Source organism: Anoplopoma fimbria, chromosome 16, assembly GCF_027596085.1.
Source record: "Anoplopoma fimbria isolate UVic2021 breed Golden Eagle Sablefish chromosome 16, Afim_UVic_2022, whole genome shotgun sequence".
NCBI classification, from domain to species: domain Eukaryota; kingdom Metazoa; phylum Chordata; class Actinopteri; order Perciformes; family Anoplopomatidae; genus Anoplopoma; species Anoplopoma fimbria.
The window spans coordinates 10,072,163-10,094,610 of record NC_072464.1 but is presented as its reverse complement, the minus strand read 5'-3'; the positions used below and the strand labels follow the sequence as shown (position 1 = coordinate 10,094,610).

The following is a 22,448-nucleotide window of genomic DNA, read 5'->3' as shown; positions in this document are numbered from 1 at the left end:
TCATAATATCTGATAGCAGATTAAGATAAAATAAAATAAGATAATCCTTTATTAGTCCTGCAGCGGGGGAATTTACAGGATTACAGCAGCATAGGTTATAGTGCAAACAAGAGACATAGTAAAAGAAAAACAAGATAAAAAAAACCCCACTATTATAAATAAGCAATAAAAACAGTAAAGGATCCACAATAACTGAAATATTATATATACAGAGAGAAAACTATTATAACTAATTAACAGAAATGCAACAGTACAAATCTATGATTCTACAGGAGTCAGGAAGATGTTTATTAAAGAAAATGAAGAGCTTCTTAGTGGACAGGCAATGCTCGTTTAGTCATTGAATATAACTGTATGCCTTGCTTATTAGATACCAGTCTGCAAGAACAAAATGGCCAACCACAGCAATGTGCATCAATATACCCATCACATATCATATACCCAACACATTTAGACATAAAAAACATTTTATTGCAAAACAAGGCTGTATTAAGAACTGGAGAAAGGGTACCTGCCCCAGCTCTCCAACACTAGGACCTCATAACCAGAGGGACCAGGTTCTGAGTTGATAAGGGTCACAAGGTATATGTATACCTGTATGTATACCTGTATGTATATCTATATGTATATCTGCATAGTTGTGGAGGGAGGGGCTTTGTCTAAATGCAGTTTTAATACCTTTAAAAATGATAAATGTGTTCCACATTCTAAAACAAAGGAAAACTGTGACTCACAGCTAAATGTTTAGGTGAATAAGTGCAGGGAGGGGCTGGCTACAGCATCGTCTCTGCCCTCTAGCGGACCAGTCTCACCCTGTTGCAAGTAAACAAAATACTCGATTTCAAACTACTGGCCCAGTTTTACAGATCCGGCTCCAAATAAGCTTTCTTTTCAAAATAAAAACTGTCAGTCGATGGAGAATACACCGCATTTTAGTGACTTGGTTGAGTTGTCAGTATTTTTTTTTGTTAAACACCTGAAGAGTAGGTGGTTTGAATAAATTACTGCCAAGACATTACAATCTGCTGATGAATCACGTGGGCCGTATTTATTGCAATCCTGGACACTGCATGCTCATAAAACCACTCCACATTATGAATAAATAACACACTTGAATAGAGAAACATAAGCTTTTATATTTTCCATGCAAGTTTTGGGGTATCGTTAACTCTCCTGCCACTTAGTCCCCGCCCTCCTCGGAGAGTGTGTAGTTGACCAAAAACTTGCATGATACGACTCGACTGTGAGTGAGTTTTGACTGCTTATCTGCCACAGTTGAACACAACCCAACATCTTCCAAGGCAGGCATTTTAACAGGTATGGATCGGTGTGGGGTGGATGTGCTGTTTATGCAGGAAGTGTAGTCTCACCGGGGTGGTAGTGAGGCTCTGTTAGGTCGGGCTTGGACTCTTCCCGCTATTTTGAGGCTAACTAGCTAGCTCGCTAACGTTAGCTGTTGTTGATTGTTTAGCTTCGCGGGGAGAGGCCACCTGCAGATAGTCACTTAAACACACTCACAAAGCACCAGCCGGCTTACAGTACAGCTAACTAACACATCTGCTCGGGTTGCGGTGAAGCCCCGTCATGTTTCAGGACGAACTAGCCCTGTAGCATCTGTTAGCATGGTAGCTAGCAGCAGTACAGCGGACGAGCCGCCGCGGCGCTGGTCACCGAGCAGCCTCAAACACACGGTGCGTTTACATCCACAAGCAGGTCAAACTGTCCTTTAGTCCGCACGCCTCTGCCTGTCTGTCGGTCGTGTGTAACGGGGCGGTGGTCCCGGGTGTGTCCGCCTCACGCCGGCTCTGTGAGCAGTGTTTCCCCTGCAGCTCGTGTCGCATTTCTCGCGGCTGCTCTCGGAAGTCTCTCGCTGTAAACCTTAGCCAGGATTTCCGGCTCCTTTCCATTTGCCCTATGCTGTTTTGTTTCCGTTTATTCTATTTCCGTTTTAAAAGTTTTCTACGCGCAGAGTTAAAGTGTGATTTAGCCAAATATTTGTTATAAAGTTATGAAGCGCGGTGCGTTTCCCGGATATTTATCCACTGATTGCACGCTGCGGTCGGCCGTAGACAGACGGGCTGCCTCGCCCCGCGGAGCTCTTACTCATAGCGGATAACTTGGTTCAGTGAGGACCAGATCCAGTGTTCCGACACGTGGAGCCCGCTGCACACATTTCACTTTGTTGTGTTCATAATGTTTAAATGTGTTTGCTCACTAATTGTTGGTTACTTTGGCCTACCAGCTGGCCTTAAGGAGCCGAAGCCTCGCCCTCGAGTTGGGTAACGTTAGCGCTCGGATCAGGCAGAGAACCGTTCCAGGCGGTCAAAGAGGAGTCGAGGCTGACGGGCCTTTATAGTAGAAAACCCCCAAATTACAGTTTCATATTGACGTCACCGACCCTTAACCCACTGCCTCACATTAACACTCTGAAGCTGTTATTGTGACATCAATGTTTGACACTTTTCGGATGTCTTTTAACTCATTCGTGCTGTTAACTTTCCAATTCCAGAATAATAAATGGAAAATAAATAGCAGTTATTTTTCCTGCAGTGAGCAATGTACAGTACCAGTCAAAAGTTAGTTTGGACACATCTTCTCATTCAGTGGTTTTTCTTTATTTTTCTTTATTATTATTTTTTTCTACATTGTAGATTAATATTGAAGACATCCAAACTATGAAGAGGTAAAATCAGATAGGTTAAGATAATCCTTTATTAGTCCCACAGCGGGGAAATTTACAGGATTACAGCAGCATAGAGGATAGTGCAAACAAGAGACATAGTGAAAAAAAAAAAAAAGTATTATAAATAAGCAAATTAACAATAAAAAAAAACCGTAAAGAATCCACAGTAACTGAAATATTATATATACAGACAGAAACTATTGTATTGCACAGTGTATTAGTGGAAGGAACACATATGGAATTATGTGGCGAACAAACAAATGCTCAACAAACCAGAATGTTTTATATTTTAGATTCTTCAAAGTATGAATGAGAAGGTGTTTCCAAACTTTTCACTGGTACTGTATCTGTGCCATTTAGGGACATTCCCTGTGTTAAGGGAAATGTTTTGATTGTTCAATATTAATCCGTATGGCATTATAAAAAGAGCAGCCACCAATGTATGCAATTTCAAACTAATTTCATACAACATGTGAAGTATGCTGAGTAGAGTGCAGGAGTTGACACAGTTGCACGGCCAGCCCTACAAAAAATAGCTCTTCAATTTAGGGCCTCAACTATTAGTTAAAGTTAGTCAGTAAAGCATTTAAAAAAAAAAAAAAAAAAAAATCTTTGGATTTGTCTGAAAAAAATTTTTTGTCTGAAGATTGATTTCTAAAACTGATAAAATTCCTGTGGGTAGAGAACTAGATAGTGGCAGATTTATCACTTTTTTTCTCCTTTTTTAAAGCATTTTTTGCAAAGTTGATAGTGAAGAGGGAGACAGTAGAAAAGGGGTATGACATGCAAGAACGGTTCCCTGACTGAACTGGTGATGTGCTGTAATCACCCCTCCACTTAAAATGTTAAAACTGTTATTATTGATTTATCAGGTCCTTGTTAATAGTTAATAGTGTTGTATTAATAAGCTGTAATGTGTATGAATTGCAGTTAGGATAACAATATTTTGCATTACTTTCCTACAGTTTGGCCCTCTGCATAAAACAGAATGTCTAAAAGTGAAACGGAAGAGATGATAGAGATCGAGATCGATGAACGGGAGAAACAGGCATGTCTGGAGGAAGGGTAAGCTAAATAATGGTGATTTAAATTGTATACTCTTGCACTTGCAATAAATACACATTTACAGTTATTTCCCCATCTCTTCTTTTACACATAGGGTGGAGGAGCAGACCATCACTGCATCAGACTTGATTCAACAAGATATCGACATCAATGAGCCCATTGGCAATTTAAAGAAGCTCTTGGAGCCTCGTATCCAAATGTCACTGGATGCATATGAGATTTGCTTGCAGGACATTCAGGTAACCATGTGTACATAAAGCAAGCATGTCAACATTTCTTTGTGCTATGTGCTTAATGTAGGTCTGATTATAGTCTCTGGAACTGCAAAGTATTGAGTTGCCTTTCTGTTCAGATCTGATTCAACAATCTGTTGTATTCTTCTTTGTAGCTTCACCCTGATCACAGCCTCTTCGATCAGGGAGTAAAGACAGATGGCACCGTGCAGCTCAGCCTGCAGATAATAACCAAACCAGGTACTGGAAAGATGCTTCAAAGATCAGAAAATAAATAGCTATATATTGGTGTTCATGTCCAAACACAACTTTGCACTTTCACCACATCATCCTCACCTATTTGTGTTTTTTTCCCTCATCCAGGTGAGGAGAAGTTGAACATTTTGGAAATCGTGAAGCCGGTAGAAACAGTAGAGGTGGTGATTGATCCAGATGCAGCAGGAGAGGAGGGAACTCTAATGGAGGAGGGTCAACTCATCGCTGTGGATCGATCTGGCCTGTCTGATGAGACGTCGGAGCAGGTTACACGCTGGGCCGCAGCACTTGAAGGCTACCGCAAAGAGCAAGTTCGCCTGGGCATACCATATGGTAAACTTAAGAGAACATACACATTTTGTTGGAAAAGCAATCCTTAATGTGATAACAAGTAAATGTGATTGTGTATGATGTTTCTCTCTCTCCTCAGATCCTGTGCTCTGGTCAGCTGACCAGGTGATCCACTGGGCGGTGTGGGTAATGAAAGAGTTTAACATCGATGAGATGGAAATAGGCAGCATTCACATCCCTGGTCGTGATCTGTGCTTATTCAGCCAGGAAGAGTTCCTTCAGAAAGTGCCCAACGGAGAGATACTCTGGAGTCACTTGGAACTCCTGCGCAAATGTAAGTCACATAAAGTCGTAGCTTTTAGGAGAGTATGTGTCTGTTTTTTACACACTGTGGTTTACAGTGTTTTTTAGAAGTCAACAGAGGTAAAATGAAGGCCAAAGTTGCAGCTTGTTTGTACCTGGGTGAGTCATTATGACCTGATGAATCTGTCCTAACCCCTTGCATTTATTTCAGATGTGTTGGCGAGCCAGGACCAGTCTGGAGGGGATGCTACTGTCACCATTGATCAACGTAAGCGTTTTATAAAAAAAAAATCTGCCAAAGAGACAATTACAGCTCTCCATAAAACCTGAAAATGCCTCTGTAGTCACTTTAGGCTCAGGACTAGATTTGGCAAGTCATGAGCTGCTAAAGTTATCTGACCTGATGAAACGCAACAAAGAGAACACCTACAGGGCAGCAATGTGATTAAGAACAAAGCTAGTACATTTTCCATTTCTTACAAATAGAATAGCTCTGTTTACAACATGTAGGCACTACAAAATAGTAGTTGTTCTGATCATTGATATTCTGTTCATCTTTAACTTTTCTGTCTGCGTCTCCAGCTGTGCAGATAATCCCAGCTCAAGTGAGCACACCCACTGCCATTAAGGTGTTGAAGCAGAGCCGTGGCCCCAGAACTCCCCGTATCTCTGGAGGAGAGGAGCGCAGCTCACCTGGTAACCGCACAGGTAGTACCCACTCAGTAACTCATTTGACAGCCATTTCATTGTTGAAGTCATTTGTCTGCCAAACGCATCTCAAATGTGAGATATTTTTTCTTTGTCTTAAGTGATTATAAACGAATTATCTTTAAATATTTGGCAGATTAATTAATAATAAAACAACTGTTGCAAATGCATCTTTTATTTAATAAAAATGTGATTTGTAAGATTAATCATTTATACTAAATGCTGTGTTCCTCTGGTGCCAGGCAACAACGGCCAGATCCAGCTTTGGCAGTTCCTGCTGGAGCTGCTGACAGACAAGGATGCAAGAGACTGCATCTCCTGGGTCGGCGAGGAGGGCGAGTTCAAACTCAACCAGCCGGAGCTTGTGGCCCAGAAATGGGGCCAGCGCAAGAACAAGCCTACTATGAACTATGAGAAACTCAGCAGAGCCCTCAGGTTTGTTTATTTCTTCTTTTTTTTTTTTAAAAGGTGTGCTCCAGTGGCTTAGTCTTGCTTTTCCATAAAGTCAAGATGTCACAGAGATTCTGCAATAATGCTGACCAAGACTGTGATTACACATAGCACCGCAGGATCAGAGGAGCTGAAAAGGCTCGACATTTAACACTACACTGTCGGCATCTAGTGTGACGTATAACATACACTGTTATATGCCGATTGATCTCTCTTTCTCTGCTCGGAAAGTTAAGGAGCTCCCTGACAAACCTGTTCCGCCATGCCGGCTGTCCCTTTTTGGCTCTGTTCTGTGAATACCTCTGCTGCTGGCTCAGCGGTGTAACAAACTCTGTCCCCCTATTCCGCCTCCGGGCCTTTCATACAGCTTAGCAAGGCAGAAAAGTGGCAGTCACGCCTTGAACAGGCTGTGTGAAAGGGACTAATGCGTGAGTGTCATGATGGCATGTTGGAAGAACAAATATTATGATGTTGGTATTGGAAATATGACATGATTTGTTTCACTTGACAAAATACTATCTGATTTTATTTGGGCTTAATGCAGCAAAACTCTGACTTTCATGTTATCACTTAGGTATTACTACGACGGGGACATGATCAGCAAGGTGCAGGGCAAGCGCTTTGTCTACAAGTTTGTGTGCGACCTGAGAACTCTGATTGGCTACAGCGCTGCTGAGCTCAACAACCTGGTCACCGACTGCGAACAGAAGAAACTGGCTCGCATGCAGATGCACGGCATCGGACAGCCCATCACTACAGTGACGCTGGCCACCACCACACTAGACAAAGACAGTTAAAGGAGGCCGCATTAAAGCGCCCCTCCAGCTGCCAAAGTTTGCTCTCCACCGCGGACAGGAAATCAAATCAACTTTCTTCTTTTTTGACACGACTGTGTCCATCAGGCACAGAAACGCAAGGCTGATCCCTGAGCAGCGTGGATTATCATCATTGTCTTTTCTGTTTTGAAGTTTGACTGAGGCAGGTAAAAAGGGTGTTTTTTTTATCTTTTCTGTAACTCTAACCAAGAGAAGTGTGTTCAGAATGAGGTGAATGTCTGTGTGAATACTGAGAAATATTGTGTGCATCTGACTGACTGCTTGAATGTGTGACTGAGTTATGAGCTTTGTGTAATGCGTTTCCCGTCTGTAGTTTAGGATCATTTCCACTGTATATACCGGTACTTCATGTTTTTTGATAGCCACCAGGACAAGTGTATTTTCATACTTCCCATTAATAGAAGACCTGTTTTGTATTTTATTTAGTGTTTGTTCCCCAAATTGTTGGACCCTTTTTTGTCCACTAGAGGGAATAAAGTGGCAAGCATTTTTCTAAACGTCTGAGACTCAGTCTTTTCATCTCTGAGTATTCCAAAGAAACCATTGATAATCCTGTTTAAATTATAGGAAGAGATTCAAAATGACAAACAGCCCAGGAGCCATGTACATTCAAAATTTTATTTATGGTATACTGAGTGTAGAAAGCTTTGTCTTACTCTAAGCAAATGGTTCACTTAACTACACACCAAGGAAGGTCACTGAATCAATGAAGGAGGGAGAAAGCGCAATTATTTTTTTTAACACGAGCATCCAAAGACACCCAGAGTGAGCGTCAATACAAATTTTAAACATTCACCTGATTAAGATCTTCAGTTAGTGTCTGTACACGTGTGGATATAATGTGTGAGGTGATATGTGTTGTATTTCTGTGGTATAAAAGCACAATATGCATGTCACATTCATGTTTACTGGAGGTGGCGTTAATAATTTAAATTAAGGGAGATGCAAATGTCTATGCTTTGGAGTTGTGGTCATCCTCCCAGTGTTAATGGTAATTCTTCACCTTTTCTTAAGGACTCTTAAGAGTCTTGACAACAGATATGCAGGAAAAGAAATATACACCACAGGACGAATAGAAGCACTGTACATGTATGAAAATGTAGAAAAATAGAATGTGTACATGAGATTTGGTGAAGGAATGTGTGTGAATTGGAGAAAATGTTAGATTTCTGTAGGCCCAACAAGTCCTGTCATTTTAAGCAAAAACTCCCAAATGCTGCGCTGTACAATATTGCTGACACAGCCAGAAAGAGAAGATAAACAGGACAAATGGGGGTTAGAAATAAAAACCAAAAAAGACATGGACAAGATGAAATTACAGGTGGATTTTGCTTATGAAAGTGGGCCATTGAGAGCTGGATCTCCCATCTTTCAAATATTTACAATCAAGAGAGAGAGAGAGTGGAATGATAAATCTGGAATGATACACTTTCAGAAAACCTCTTTAAAGTTGGACCTCCTTGTTCTAAGAAAAACCCAATGTGAAGCGACGGCATGAGTTGGCATCAGGGACTTAACAGCAATTATATTTGGTGATCAGACTTCCAAAATGAAAAGAGTGCATAGAACGCAAACAGTAACAAAATAGTCTTCCTTTCGGACACTATCACACTTCATATATTACATATAGAGCCTTTTGCCCATGCAGCTAACACAACAGTGAAGCGTAGGGATGAGCGCAACGAGCAAAGATTCAGTTAAAGCAAGTCTGTGTGACAACAAAGCAGACCGGGTTCTGAATACTTTTTTTTCTTCTTCATATCACAAGATCACAAAGAAGACACTAGAAATGTACAATCTTGCTAAAATATCTAGTAAGAGGACCGCTCCGTTGGACCTCAACATACAGTATACTGTATGTGTCATCAATATTGCCATGCACTACATATACTTACAGCTAATCTCTGTCTTAATATATTACACATTAAAAAAAATCAGAAAACAAAAACATTCAATATTCTTCAACTTTTACATACTTTGATTATGTATAATTTTTCTGCGTCTTTTTCTCCTTTTTTGTAAAACAAACCTGAAACAGCTGGGCTCCAGTTGTGCGGAGAGGCTCTCTGAGAGCCCCTCTGCCCAATGCCAGCTTTAATAGCTGTTTTGTCATCAAACACAGCAAAGCTTTCATTGGAGTGTGTGTGGTTGGTGGCGAAGATGAGGGTGGGACTGTGAGTTAAATCTGCATGGATTTACATGTTTCTGGTCTGATCGGCGGGACTTCATATAAATCATCAACCGGGTTTTTCAATACAAACATCAAGTTTTTGTTGCGATTTGTTGAAATGTGCAGGTGAAACAGGGTACCCTTGTCTGATCAATTGCAGGTAAATATAAACTCAAGTGAGGCTCTTAACAATCGAGGGATCAGGGATTAAGAAGGCTTTGTTACAATAAATTTACCTTTGGCACAAACCCCTGACTGAGAAATTAACGGATACAAAGAATTCACTTATCTTTTCGTCAAAAAAGGATAAAATTCTGCCTTTGCAGTACTCTTCACACCTTTCCTTTGCGGTTAACAATGTGGGAAAGTGAGGGTGCAGGGGCTGAGGGCGGGGGACCAGAATGGAACAAACCCTATGAGTGAGAGTGTGGCGGTACGTCTGGAGAAAATGTTGAGGAGCTGTTCTTTAGTTCTGCATCTGCTCAAAGAATTTGTAGGTGGGATTCTCGTAGCCATTCTGCTGCATCTTGGCCAGGTGACGCTCCTCTGGTGTCACTGCTGCATCCACCTGCCAACATAAAAGAGGGGTAAGTGAAACAAGTTTGTTTCAATTTAATGTAAACAAACAAATGAGCACACGAAGAAACACTACGCTGCATTTCACTCAAAACCTTTTCATAAAGGCTTTACCTCAATTACACCATGATGAATAGAAGTATATTGTTTCTTCCTCAGCATCACCAAAGTAATGACGATGATAGTTGCTATGACAACCCCGCCAACCATAAGTCCAATGATGGCACCTTTATTGGACCCCACATCCTCAGCGAAAAACACCTGCCATTAAAAACAAAAACAAAACTGTTAACGTGCACAAAGCAAAGACACCACTGCAGCACCAAAAACAAACGACATGATGATGTGTTTTTGTACCAGTTTTTGATGGTAAACTTCATAACCAGCACTTTGCCCCTCTTCAGTCTCCATCCGCACCTCTGGCATCTCCTCCGGCTTCAGCGCAGATACTCAAAACGAAATACACACAAGTATGTAATAAAAACCCGTTGACGTATGAAGACTTTTAGTGGATAATTGTCCTACATACAATGCAATATTTTTATTTTTCTATTACGTGCTTATAAACAGAATGTAATGACAGAAAAGGATTTGGAAATAAGATGTGAGTGATATGGCCAATAATTATCACAGCCTAATTCTGATTATAATGAATTACTATATTTACTAAGTTGTTAGAGCTCAAGAACGCACACACCATATTTGGGTGAGTAACACTGAATATAAACAGAATTTTTGTTTGTTGTCAAGAAAAACTCCACAAGCCAACTATAAGTTCTCATGATCTACTGTAACTGAATCATTTTTTTTTACTTGTTATTGTTGTATGAGGATTATGTTATCAAACAATTCTATGCAGATATGATCAAAGGTTATATTGATGAGTTGAACAGCCAGTTTGAGGTACTTGCCATACTGGACTCAGAAGTTCACACAAACTCAGACTCACCAGGTCGTGTGGGGAGTCCTCTATCTGGAATTGGACGAGCATCAACAGGTTCAACTGCGGAATAATTCACATTTTAATTTTTTTTAAAGGGGATAAAATGTAAAATTGCAAAGTCAAGTTGACATCCACATACATTATATGATATTCAAACAAATACCTATGTCTATATTAAGTTATTGTGTGTGTGTGTGTGTGTGTGTGTGTGTGTGTGTGTGTGTGTGTGTGTGTGTGTGTGTGTGTGTGTGTGTGTTGTGTGTGGTTGTGTGTGTGTGTGTGTGTTACCGTGGTTCTCTGTGTTGGGCTGGTTGAAGCTCTCAGGGTGGATGAAACCCAGTCCGTCCAGGCCAGGGTCCATAGGAGCAGAGCTGTAGGCCTGATCAGGCATCAGAGCGTCGTTACCGTAACTCACCCTGCCGTCCACCTGCCAACACAGAGCAACAGTTATATGGACATATTGCCATGGGACTGTCAGGGAGGCTTTCTTTGAAAATGCTATCTAATCCCCATGATTATCTGCTTAAAGGCGGTAAGTCTGACATTACCAACAAGTGTGTGTGTGTGTGTGTGTGTGTGTGTGTGTGTGTGTGTGTGTGTGTGTGTGTGTGTGTGTGTGTGTGTGTGTGTGTGAGTATCTGTCTTGTCTGGTGGTCCACAGAGTATCTTGCATACTTCTGGACCCATCAGCCAACATTTTTTGTGCTCATTTATTACCTAATGCACACAGAACTTTTGTGGTTTCAGTGATTCAGAATGTTTTATAAACCTATTACATTTTTTATTTTATATCATATTTGGCTGCTGACTCCTTGTTCCTATCAACCGGCCGGTAGGGGTCGCAAGGAAACAACAATTGCTTCAGTAGCAAGACGTATTTCCTGCAATCAGCTAAAAAAACATGTTTTGCCGTCGTGGCTCAAAAACTGACATCCAGAGCAAAGTTTGGTCTCATTTCGAATCGGAGTATCTGCATACTGATGCCATACCGGATATGTTAAGATCCACTAAAGTTAGCACGACATGAGATTAAATAATCTGTTTTTGTTATTGTTGCCACCATTTTGTCTTGACTGTAAGGGAGCCAGGAGGGACAACTGAGTAATTTAACTCTTCTTGTTTGGGAGGCATGAGGGAGACACAACTGGTAGAGATCTGCACTCTAATGAGGAAACTTCTCTAGTTTCAGAGGGATCTGTTTGATTTGTTTCTTTTAATAATTCCCTTTACTAAATTACAGTGACCACTATCTGTGATCAGCTCAGCCTTTTAAAAAATATATTTTTTTCTCTACCCTTTATGCATTACATACACCTTTCGCATACCAAGACCGCAACCAAGTTCCTTAGTGTGCACGGCCACTTTATGTGTGACTTTTGTCGTGTTTTATTGTAGGGCACAGGTAATTCTATTGACAGGGACGGGACAAACTCCATACATAAGTGAGTGAATGCAACTGGACTCACCCGCCCATCACTCTGCAGTGAAGAGACTTGCTGAGACAGCTCCGACTGAACTATCTGCATTAGAACAGCTAGCAAGAAAAAGGAGAAAGAGAGTGTGAGACAGGTAGATGCAGCATGATAGATAGGAGGGAGAAACGGTGTGTCCGGTGTCCTGATTACTGAGGACAATCTAACAGTAGAGATGCTGTGTTATCAGCACACCATCCATCACTTGACTTCAGACATGCTGTTAAACTGGTTTTCATCCTCAGTCAGCACTACAAGAGGTTGTGAGGGGCTACTTAATAACGACTGTATGTAAAGTCTGGTGGTTATGTTTAGGTTGGTTAATGAGACAATTTTCCATCTTTCTTTAAAATGAACAAATCACAACATGACAAAAGACAAATGTATAAGACATGTTTAGCATTTTTTGTCCACTGATTATTTTCCTGACTGATCAATTAATCATTCGGTCAGCATTGAAAAAATTCACAATTAACTAAACTTTCCCAACCTGTATATAGATATTCAGTTCATTATTATTATTATCATTATTATTACAGACTAGGAAAATATGAGAAGCTGAAAATGGTGAATTTTTCAACATTTGATCCATAAACTACATTGCTGTAGAATAATTTTCCATTGATCGATTAATCAATTAGTCAACTTTAATTGCTTCAACTCTATCTAATACTACAGAAACTTAAAACTAAAGTTAATTAAGTAATCTCTTATTATTTTAGGATATTTTAATGTTTAACAACAATGTTAAACAGCATCATCATACCCTGACTTACAATGCAGATGTGCGAAAAGCAGTCATTCATACAGTTAGTAAGAAGTATAATAGCAGACACTTACAGACTTGGCTTTGGATCTCATTCGCCACACTCGGCACTTTGTAGAGCAGATCGACGGACTGATTCATCCTCTCATCAATCACACGTAGGTGGGTCAAAACCTAAAGGTCAGAAGAAAGTGAAGATGTTACGGGATCATTCAGTTTTAGGTCATGATAATAATTTAAGATTTTTCATGACATTAAAGGTTTGGAACAGCTAAAAGGTTTTTGACTGTATGTGAGTGAGGCTGAGTACCTGAGGTCGGATCTGTGCAGCCTTCTTGGGATCAACTGTGCGGACATGTTCGTAATGTCTCAGCGTGTGCTGCCTGTCCTTCTGCTCTGCACGGACGTACTTCTTCAGCAGGCTCAACACCTGACGAGCCTGGTTGTGGCAGCGTTGTATGGTGTTAATGATATCATCAAAACATATAATGTGCTGTATTTATTCTATAAACACTTCATTATATTTCCTGCCAGCTATGACTGCTGAATAATATGGGACATGTCCTGAGACAGCTATTGTTAGTTGTCTCTAAGCTAAAATAAATAAATGAATGAATCCCTTTGACTGGGAACACACACACACACACACACACACACACACACACACACACACACACACACACACACACACACACACACACACACACACACACACACACACACACACACACACACACACACATTTTCTTCTTGCAACAGCTCTGTTTTGGTTGAAAAGTCCAGAGGTGTGTGTGGTGGACATGTGGACATGTGGATGTGTGTGGATGTGTGTGCTTGTACCCTTGGAGGATTGGCCTGTAGGGAACTGACGTAAGTTTCGAGAGCCAGGCGCCGGCGGCTGTTGAGCAGAGCTTCCACCCGGGCCATGTGGGTTTCCACCATCTGCTGCCTCTCTCCTGCTGCCTCCCGCTCCAGAGCCTCCACCTTCTCCTGGAAGCGCTGCAAATACAGTACATATTACAATAACAGTAAAAAGTATATATCTGATTACTTTAACGCACACTGGGCCGCAGCTAGGAAAGTGTTGGGAAATACCTATAGGACAAAAATGGAGGCTATGTACATTGGACAATTCACATTTTTACAACCTGTCCTCTCCTAACTGTTCTCAGGCAAATCAATCATGCTTTCCTAGGTGTGCCCAGGAGGTCAGAATTTTATGTTGTTTTTTTTACAAGATCTAGTTAAAGCAAAAGGTTTATACGTGGCGAGATCTTAAGTGAGACAAAGAAAAAAAGCTTCGTTTTTTCAATTTAAATGATATTGAAATATAGAAGAAGTTGTAGTGCGTGTCCTACCTGGATGACAGCTTTCTTATCAGCACGAGGAAGGTTCTTGGCCTGCCTCTCAGCCTCCTCCCACTCCCTCATCACCTGGACATAAAGCATGTCACACCAGAGACAAAAGCATTACAGACTGACAAACCCAGGCTTCGTCTCGTGAAGTCAGACATTTAGCACCTTGACAGAGCAATATCCCAGACAGAAATGTTTAGGACGTTTACCCTGACACACAAGCATACCTGGGACATCTTTTCACGGTGTTTGGCCTCCAGGCTTTCCTTGGCCTTTTGGAAGTCAGAGTGTTCGCTGTCGTCCCCGGGAGATTCCAGGTACTGATCCACGGCGTCTGGAGGACTGGGGGCCATGGTGGGCACTGGAGGACAAAGAGTCAGAATTCAAACACAGGGCAAGCGAGAAAAACAAAACAAGTTAAGAGGATGCATGAAAGGTAAATGCATGAAATGCACTTAACCCAGTGCGACTGAAACACACAATGCAGTCTATAGAGGCAACATTGCACAGGGTTTAAGTATTTCAGCTCAAGACACATAGACAACAGTCATAAATAAAATCCAAGTGTGTTAAAACATACAATATGTGTTAGCTACATACAAATTGTTTTAATAGAAACACAAATAATGGTTAAAGAAACACTGGTTATCAGAGGACAAAGGGTGATTAGTTTCCCAGTACAGGTGCGAATGTCTTTATTTAATGTGGGAGCCTAGAGATAAGATGAACAGTGCTGAGTCAGGATCAGGGCAGGCATTGCACCACTGAAGAGTATGGGTGGAAACAGCAAATCAACCCATTAACCTTTAACAACAACCTCCCCCATTTTCGCACTCACTGTGAGTGTCAACAAATTGCAACACTCAGCTGGTTAAGACACGTTTATGACATCGTTACCCACAGCTGCCAGGTCAGACTACTACAGGGCTGCAGCAGCAGACACAAGACCTGCCCGCTGTGAAGCATGCAAACACACGTGTGTAAAAATGCATGCAGACACACACTGACATTCAACGTTCAGTATTATTTATGTTGCATCGTCCACATGCTGAAAGAAGGATCAGTCAGTGTCCAAATGATTAATTGAGTAATTAAATGGTTTTGAAGTAAATGATTACTAGGGTGTCACGGCTGCTGAGGGACACTCACTTGATCAGCTTGCCTTTCCATTTTTCTTTCACTACAATGTTCAAACATCATCAGCTAGACTACTGACCTTTCATGATAAAAGGCTGGTCTCTAAGCTTCATCAAAGATGGGGCTTACAATATGCAATATTTGTTGTCAACAAATCCAATGAATGCAATCAGTTGTTGATCCGCCAAACAAGTATCTGGTTGCTGTAAATACTAAGAGTTTAAACATTTTGAGAGAATGACTGATGCATTGATGGATCTAGTCTTTTCATTGGATTTGTTTACAGAAAGACAAATGTGAAAAAATCATCGGCCTTGTCATTTAAGCCAAGGACTTTCAAAAGATATGTTTTATCTTGCTTAGAAAATAATCCTATGATACTCAACACAAGACAATCAACCTAATCAACTTGTCTGCGCTCCGAGTGGTTAAGAGCTAGACACTCAGGAAAGGGTGCGGCAGAGAAAGGGAATGAGACAGAGAGACAATCTGCAGTAGCCTGAGGACAGGAATCAGGCTCGTGGCGTGGACAAATCATGGTTTACACAGCTCCGGTCCTGGGACTTACACGAGCTGCTGCAGACAGCTAGGCAGTACTCCTCCGAGTCAAAGTTATTCCTGTTGCCCCCACAGCCCCCAAACAAGAAGGGAACACAGCGGCCCTTCTCAGGCAGGAAGTACCAACGCTCCAACATGGCATGACAGGGGCCTGACTCAGCACGAGCCCAACAAACGGCTGAGATATGTACACACAGGCAAACGCAAATTAAATATCAAATAAAAATGAATGCAAAATGTGAGTTTACGTAATCAACAAAACAACACATTATGAAAAATAACCAATAAGTGAATAAACAAAAAAATGTAAACAAAGTGTGCATGCGCTTGATTTCTTACCTCGAACAACTTCTTCAACTGATTCGGTGGTGGTGGTGGTGGTGGTTGTCATGGCAATGTTAGCATTGCGCTCATCGCTATCCCTTTCATCGGTCACGTCGTCCTCGTCTTCATCCTCATCATCATCTTCATCTTTGTCGCCATCTCCGTTCTCATCCCTTTCAAAGACCTCCCTCTCTTCATCCTCATCTTCATCATCCTCAGTGGTGGCTGCCTCAGTGTCTGCCGGGTGTGACATGCTGCAGGGAGAGCAGTTGGTTCAGTCTATGTGTCATCAATTGTGATTTCTTCAAACTGGATGAATGTTTGTGAGTGATGATACCTGTTATCAGAGTATTCGGCCTCAGCTCCACCCCACCAGACGTCTGACTCCTCCCCTTCCAGCTCCGTGCTGTCTAACTCTCGCTCCGCTTCCGCCGGACAGCAGACAAACTCCACCCCTCGGAAACGGTCGATACCACATGGCAACAGCATCCCGTAGTCATGGAGATTCATGGAGCGGTCTCCACAGGACTAAATTTAATAATAGACAATAATCATGACTTCCTAAGGCTACGGTCATAAGGATATGAGGGCACATTGTGGTATTGGTGACTGGAGATAAGGATTTTAGCCTCACACTCATAATTCAGCACAGATTATTATGATAAAAGAGGGTAAGAAAATGTATATTTGAGGGACCATTGTCTTCCTGGGTGACTGAACATGAATGAACACTCAAAAAGGAAAGACAAATCAGATCCAATTTGCGTGGACAGTTGACAGCAGAATGGAGGGAGGATGAAATTAAGGAGTGCCGAGTCATTCAAAAGGAGCCAGATAGAAAAAGGAATAAGACAAAAGAAGAAGCCACTAGCAGATATAATAATTGAGGCAGGATAACAATAAGAAGTTCATACAGTGGCATTGAATGCTGTGATTGTCTCACCTCTTTGGCTACAGTGTGCCAGTGCAGATGGCTCTCACACTGGTCCATACGCTCCTGGTGCAGGAACTTACACTTGTCAGGCACGAGCAGGGCGTCGCTCACAAACTCCCCAACTGCAACACAAACATTCTTTTGCTCATTACAGGTAGTTGGTATATCAATTCTCAACCATACACAAAAAAATGCTTGGGGTCATACAACTGTATCACTAAAACCGGTTACCCAGGCAGCGGTATGGCACCACAATGTGAGTGTGACTGCGGCATTGCTTGCGGCCTTTCTTGCACCAGTTCTGGATGCTGACGGGCTGGTTGGCCTCCACAACATTTGTAATCTGCAACTCTGGGTACACCTGGAGGAAAGTGAGAGATTTGAATGTTCTTTCTACAAACATTGGCTGTGTCTTCCTGTCTACTTACTTTCTTTCTTTCTTTCTCTCTATCTCTCTCTCTCTCTCTCTCTCTATCTGTTTTTCTGTTTCTGCATGGCGGTCTAATTCGGTTTAAATACCTCTTGGCAGTACTGCAGGATGCCCTCCTTGGTGCCGATGCAGCTCTTCGTGCCGGAGGGGTCAGACTCCCATTTGCCACTCTGCACATTGATGTGCATGTTGAGCTTTCCGCAGAACATGGCCACCTGGGGCTCAGTTAGTAAACCAACAGAGTCATCAGCAGGCACCTGGACAGAAAGAGGAGAGAGGACAAAAATGAAGATGATGGTACCAGACTGGCTGAAGTATAACTTAAACATGAATATCTCCTGATGCAGTTTATGTATACTTAGATCCTCTCAGTTTGTTCTACTACCTTTCACATACATCTGTCCCTCCATCCAATACTGGGATTAGTGAATAATAAGGTTAAAGGCCTATTTAAATTACTCTATAATATTGCAGCACATTCGAGTTGTTATATAAATAAATAAATAAATAAATAAAGGAAAGTACTACTGGTTTAAGCCTAAGCAAGTCAAGATACCCAGTTTTATCCCATTTAGCCCATAAGCCGGTGAGCTTAGCATTACAGCCACAGGGCAGCACATGTGCCCTTTGTTTGCCAGTCTTATGGGGTTTTAATAATTTCCTATATTAAAGAAAGTACAATATGCATGTGTAGAAGACCATTTAGCCTATCATTGCAAAAAGTACTGAACCTCACCGGCTAAGAAATTCAAGCTAAGTGAATATCAGGTGAAAAACAACCCCTTCTTTCAAATGAACCGACGTTGGTCTTTTTTTTCCCAAAAGGACATAGCTGTGTGAATGAATTGCTTTCCCTTCCTTTTTATTTGAGGAAACAATTGGAGGAAGTCTCAATCTTTCGCTTTCTGGGCCTTGAATTTTTCTGGCAGAAGTCAAATAGACTTGACGCTGCAAGCTGACATTACGCAAGCCTCCAAGCCATCTGCTGACAATCTTTATATGACTGGCTTTATGCTATGTTTGCGTCTAGCCTTCTGCGAGTGAGGATTCTAACATTTATTATTGCGCAATTTTATTTGTCTTGCTCATAATGTTGGAATCAAAAAAAATGTAATAGGAAAATACAAAGTCTGAGTTATCAGTCAATGGAAAATTGCTCACCCCACTTATCACTGGCTAAATCACAAACACTAGCCTTTGACTCTTTCAATCATGACTCAACCTGCAGCACAGAAATGGAACACAATAACACCCAAAGGGCAGGTACAGCGGGTAAAATAAGTATTGAACATGTCACCATTTTTCTCAGTAAATATATTTCTAAAGTTGCTATTGACATGAAATTTTCACCAGATGTCGGTAACAACCCAAGTAATCCATACATACAAAAAAAAAAATAATAAGTTCAGAAATTAAGTTATGTGTAATAAAATGGAATGACACAGGGAAAAAGTATTGAACACATGAAGAAAGGGAGGTGCAAAAAGGCATGGAAAGCCAAGACACCAACTGAAATCTAGCAGTAATTAGAAAGCATTCCTGCGCCTTGTCAGTGCAAATTAATATCAGCTGGTTCAGTCCCAACTGATGGCCTATAAAAAGGTGTCTCATTACCAAGGTGTCACACAAGAAACATCTCATGATGGGTCAAAGCAAAGAGCTCTCTCAAGACCTTCGCAATCTTATTGTTGCAAAACATACTGATGGCATTGGTTACAGTAGGATTTCTAAACTTCTGAATGTTCCAGTGAGCATTGTTGGGGCCATAATACGGAAGAGGAAAGAACATAATTTCACCATAAACGGCCATGACCAGGTGCTCCTCGCAAGATTTCTGACAGAGGAGTGAAAATAATTATTAGAAGAGTTGTCCAAGAGCCAAGGACCACTTGTGGAGAGCTTCAGAAAGACCTGGAATTAGCAGGTACAATTGTTTCAAAGAAAACAATAAGTAATGCACTCAACCGCTGTGGCCTGTATGCATGCTCGTCACGCAAGACTCCATTGCTGAAGAAAAAGTATGTTGAAGCTCGTTTAAAGTTTGCTGCTCAACATTTAGACAAGCCTGTGAAATACTGGGAGAATATAGTCTGGTCAGATGAGACCAAAATTGAACTCTTTGGATGCCATAATACACACCATGTTTGGAGATCAAATGGCACTGCACATCACCCCAAAAACACCATACCAACAGTGAAGTTTGGAGGTGGGAACATCATGGTGTGGGGCTGTTTTTCAGCATACGGCACTGGCAAACTTCATATAATTTAAGGAAGGATGAATGGAAAAATGTACCGAGACATTCTAGGTAAAATCTGCTGCCATCTACCAGGATGATGAAGATGAAACGAGGGTGGACATTTCAGCAAGACAATGATCCCAAACACACAGCCAAGGAAACTTGTCTGTGGAATCAATTGGTTTCAGAGAAAGAAAATAAAGCTGCTAGAATGGCCCAGTCAATCACCTGACTTGAATCCAATAGAAAATCTATGGAAAGAACTAAAGATCAGAGTTCATAGAAGAGGCCCACGGAACCTTCAAGATTTGAAGACTGTTTGTGTGGAAGAATGGGCCAAAATCACACCTGAGCAACTCATGCGACTAGTTTCTCCATACAGGAGGCGTCTTGAAGCTGTCATTACCAACAAAGGCTTTTGTACAAAGTATTAAATAAATTTCAGTAAGGGTGTTCAATACTTTTTCCCTGTGTCATTCCATTTTATTACACATAACTTAATTTCTGAACTGATTTGTTTGGTTTTCTTTGTATGTATGGATTACTTGGGTTGTTACCGACATCTGGTGAACATTTCATGTCAATAGCACCTTTAGAAATATATTTACTGAGAAAAATGGTGACGTGTTCAATACTTATTTTACCTGCTGTAAATGGATGGGCTATCAGGCTAATGTCAACAGATCTTATCATATGACCATGTGAAAAAAAACAATCTTAAAATACTACAAAAATATAACAAAGATATAAACTGTGAACAATATTGTTACAAAATAGCAAAGAAATATACAACAGAATATGATACGATTTCTTTCAAAGCACCTCACATGGATCAGCCACAGATCAGCTATAGTATTTCTAATGTCAATAGCACCTTTAGAAATATATTTACTGACAAAAATGGTGACATGTTCAATACTTATTTTACCCGCTGTACCTGCTCTTTGGGTGTTATTGTGTTCCATTTCTGTGCTGCAGGTTGAGTCATGATTGAAAGAGTCAAAGGCTAGTGTTTGTGATTTAGCCAGTGATAAGTGGGGTGAGCAATTGTCCATTGACTGATAACTCAGACTTGTGCAATTTGAAGCACAGGTTGGCACCATTTTGTTTCATAATGTAGTCTGTATACAGACTTTGTATTTTCCTATTACATTTTTTTTGAGAAATATACAACAGAATATTTCAAAGCACCTCACACGGATCAGCCACAGATCAGCTATAGTATCTCAGGTGAACCACAGGTACGGCAATAAAAACATTAACATTGTGACATTTTCTCTGCAGCACGCAGGGGGTAGTTTTTGGGGTGGGAATCCTAGAGTATCTCCTAAATGTAGCATGGTAATGAGAAACCCTCTGTTTGCATCTAATGATTTGCATTGAGCGTTGTAGACTCGGTTCATCCTTCCCTTTCCAGCTGATCCTAAGCTATGTATGTCTCCCTCATCCTGCACAGCACCAGAAGCAGCAAGCTGCAGGCGCCATCTTGCTTGTGTCAAACTAAAAAAGGCTGCATCCTTTTTTTCCCCCATTCCCTGCAGCTGCAACGCTGCTGGACGAGTCCAGACGGGCCAGGTCGACGCAGAAACACCAAATAACACTACATTAGCATTGCTAAAAACCTCTGTTTGTATCAGGGGGGGTTAACTTTTAAGTGTTGTGTTTGTCAGGTATAGCTGCTGTATTCAAGTGTCTATTGGACACCGTTGACATTTTAAAGAGGACAACCCATAGGCTGTATAAGAAGGAACGCTGGCTGCATTCGACGTTGTTACCATGACAATCCGTGCTATTCTCTGGGGGGAAAGCTAACATTAGCGTTATAAGCTAGGTGAGCTCACGTAGCTATCTAACTAACACTAGCAATACATATATTACACCGACTAACTACAACAAGTCGTATTATAATGAAGAGATAAAGCCAACGTAAAAATCACGCCTTAACTAATCAAAACATGTCCGACACGGCAGGGCCAAGCTGTCAATCACGGACGTCTAACTGTAGGCCTTGGGAGCATTGCTGGTAATATTTGCTCATTCTACGCAGTGGATCTGTGTATCAACCCTGTCATGTTGATGGGAACATAGAACATACTGTAGAAAACTGTCAGGGAGAACCACCCTAACGGTACTGGATCAGACAAAGAGTGGGCCTCAGCAGAACCAGTGTAATGGTCTCTTTGGTTAACTGGCAACGGTCATACGTGGAACGCTTAACTGGCAACAGTCATACGTGGAACGCCTCAACCTCCGCAGTTACTATGCCAACCGTTATTTTCTACCGTCTTTGATCAGATTAGACCGCGGTGGTCGGGGCTGTGGCTACAGGCCCGCAGTCTAGCGACGCCAGGGAACGGCTCACCGACTCCCACAGCTAGGATCCCTCCGCTGTACGGTGCTCACCTCGGATGAAAGCGTCAAGGTCGCCACCAGTAACAGCAGAAACGCCGTGAGCTCTCCCATGACGTCCTCCCGGTATCCAGCACCCCTGTTATGTTCACGAGTTTTCCCCGTTAGAAATAATAATAAAAAATGTTCAACGCAGGCGGGCAATATGTGTGGACACCAGCGGCGGCTGAAGCGCTCCGATCCCGTTGATCCCTCTCTGTTTAGCTCCCGATGGTGAATGTGCTGATCCCTGGATGTGCGTGTGAGAGAGAGGTGGGGCGGGGGGAGCGGGAGCGTGTGTGTGTGCGTGTGTGTGTGTGTGTGTGTGTGTG

General features: G+C 41.6%; 2 protein-coding genes across 4 annotated transcripts; one reads left to right on the top strand and one right to left on the bottom strand.

Moving 5' to 3' along the window:
* gabpa (GA binding protein transcription factor subunit alpha) lies at window positions 1-6,884 on the top strand. Of its 2 annotated transcripts, none has more exons than XM_054615927.1 (10): window positions 1-1,317; window positions 3,649-3,748; window positions 3,843-3,987; window positions 4,137-4,221; window positions 4,345-4,569; window positions 4,667-4,861; window positions 5,042-5,098; window positions 5,413-5,538; window positions 5,781-5,973; window positions 6,563-6,884. In XM_054615927.1, exons 2-10 carry the CDS (start codon window positions 3,672-3,674, stop codon window positions 6,783-6,785), a joined length of 1,326 nt encoding a protein of 441 aa, XP_054471902.1. In that variant the 5' UTR covers window positions 1-1,317; window positions 3,649-3,671; the 3' UTR covers window positions 6,786-6,884. The 2 variants fall into 2 exon arrangements, with proteins under 2 accessions (XP_054471902.1, XP_054471904.1); XM_054615929.1 differs by lacking the exon at window positions 1-1,317 and adding an exon at window positions 1,330-1,691.
* A 544-nt stretch (window positions 6,885-7,428) lies between these two features.
* appb (amyloid beta (A4) precursor protein b) lies at window positions 7,429-22,386 on the bottom strand. Of its 2 annotated transcripts, XM_054615925.1 has the most exons (18): window positions 22,132-22,386; window positions 17,579-17,746; window positions 17,291-17,420; window positions 17,069-17,181; window positions 16,463-16,653; window positions 16,141-16,379; window positions 15,812-15,979; window positions 14,334-14,467; window positions 14,110-14,184; window positions 13,592-13,750; window positions 13,062-13,190; window positions 12,826-12,925; window positions 11,980-12,047; window positions 10,802-10,940; window positions 10,520-10,573; window positions 9,928-10,019; window positions 9,685-9,831; window positions 7,429-9,562 (listed from the first exon to the last, which is right to left on the bottom strand). In XM_054615925.1, exons 1-18 carry the CDS (start codon window positions 22,189-22,191, stop codon window positions 9,461-9,463), a joined length of 2,268 nt encoding a protein of 755 aa, XP_054471900.1. In that variant the 5' UTR covers window positions 22,192-22,386; the 3' UTR covers window positions 7,429-9,460. The 2 variants fall into 2 exon arrangements, with proteins under 2 accessions (XP_054471900.1, XP_054471901.1); XM_054615926.1 differs by lacking the exon at window positions 15,812-15,979.
* Window positions 22,387-22,448: the final 62 nt, after the last annotated feature.

Bases quoted from the DNA above. Each gene is read 5' to 3' on its own strand.
- gabpa (XM_054615927.1), top strand. From the start codon at position 3,672: ATGTCTAAAAGTGAAACGGAAGAGATGATAGAGATCGAGATCGATGAA. The intron at 4,862-5,041 runs GTAAGTCACATA...CATTTATTTCAG, and splicing joins CTTGGAACTCCTGCGCAAAT to ATGTGTTGGCGAGCCAGGAC. The intron at 5,099-5,412 runs GTAAGCGTTTTA...CTGCGTCTCCAG, and splicing joins TACTGTCACCATTGATCAAC to CTGTGCAGATAATCCCAGCT.
- appb (XM_054615925.1), bottom strand. From the start codon at position 22,191: ATGGGAGAGCTCACGGCGTTTCTGCTGTTACTGGTGGCGACCTTGACG. The intron at 12,048-12,825 runs GTAAGTGTCTGC...TTTTCTTGCTAG, and splicing joins TGAGATCCAAAGCCAAGTCT to CTGTTCTAATGCAGATAGTT. The intron at 10,020-10,519 runs GTGAGTCTGAGT...TTTCGTTTTGAG, and splicing joins AGGACTCCCCACACGACCTG to TATCTGCGCTGAAGCCGGAG.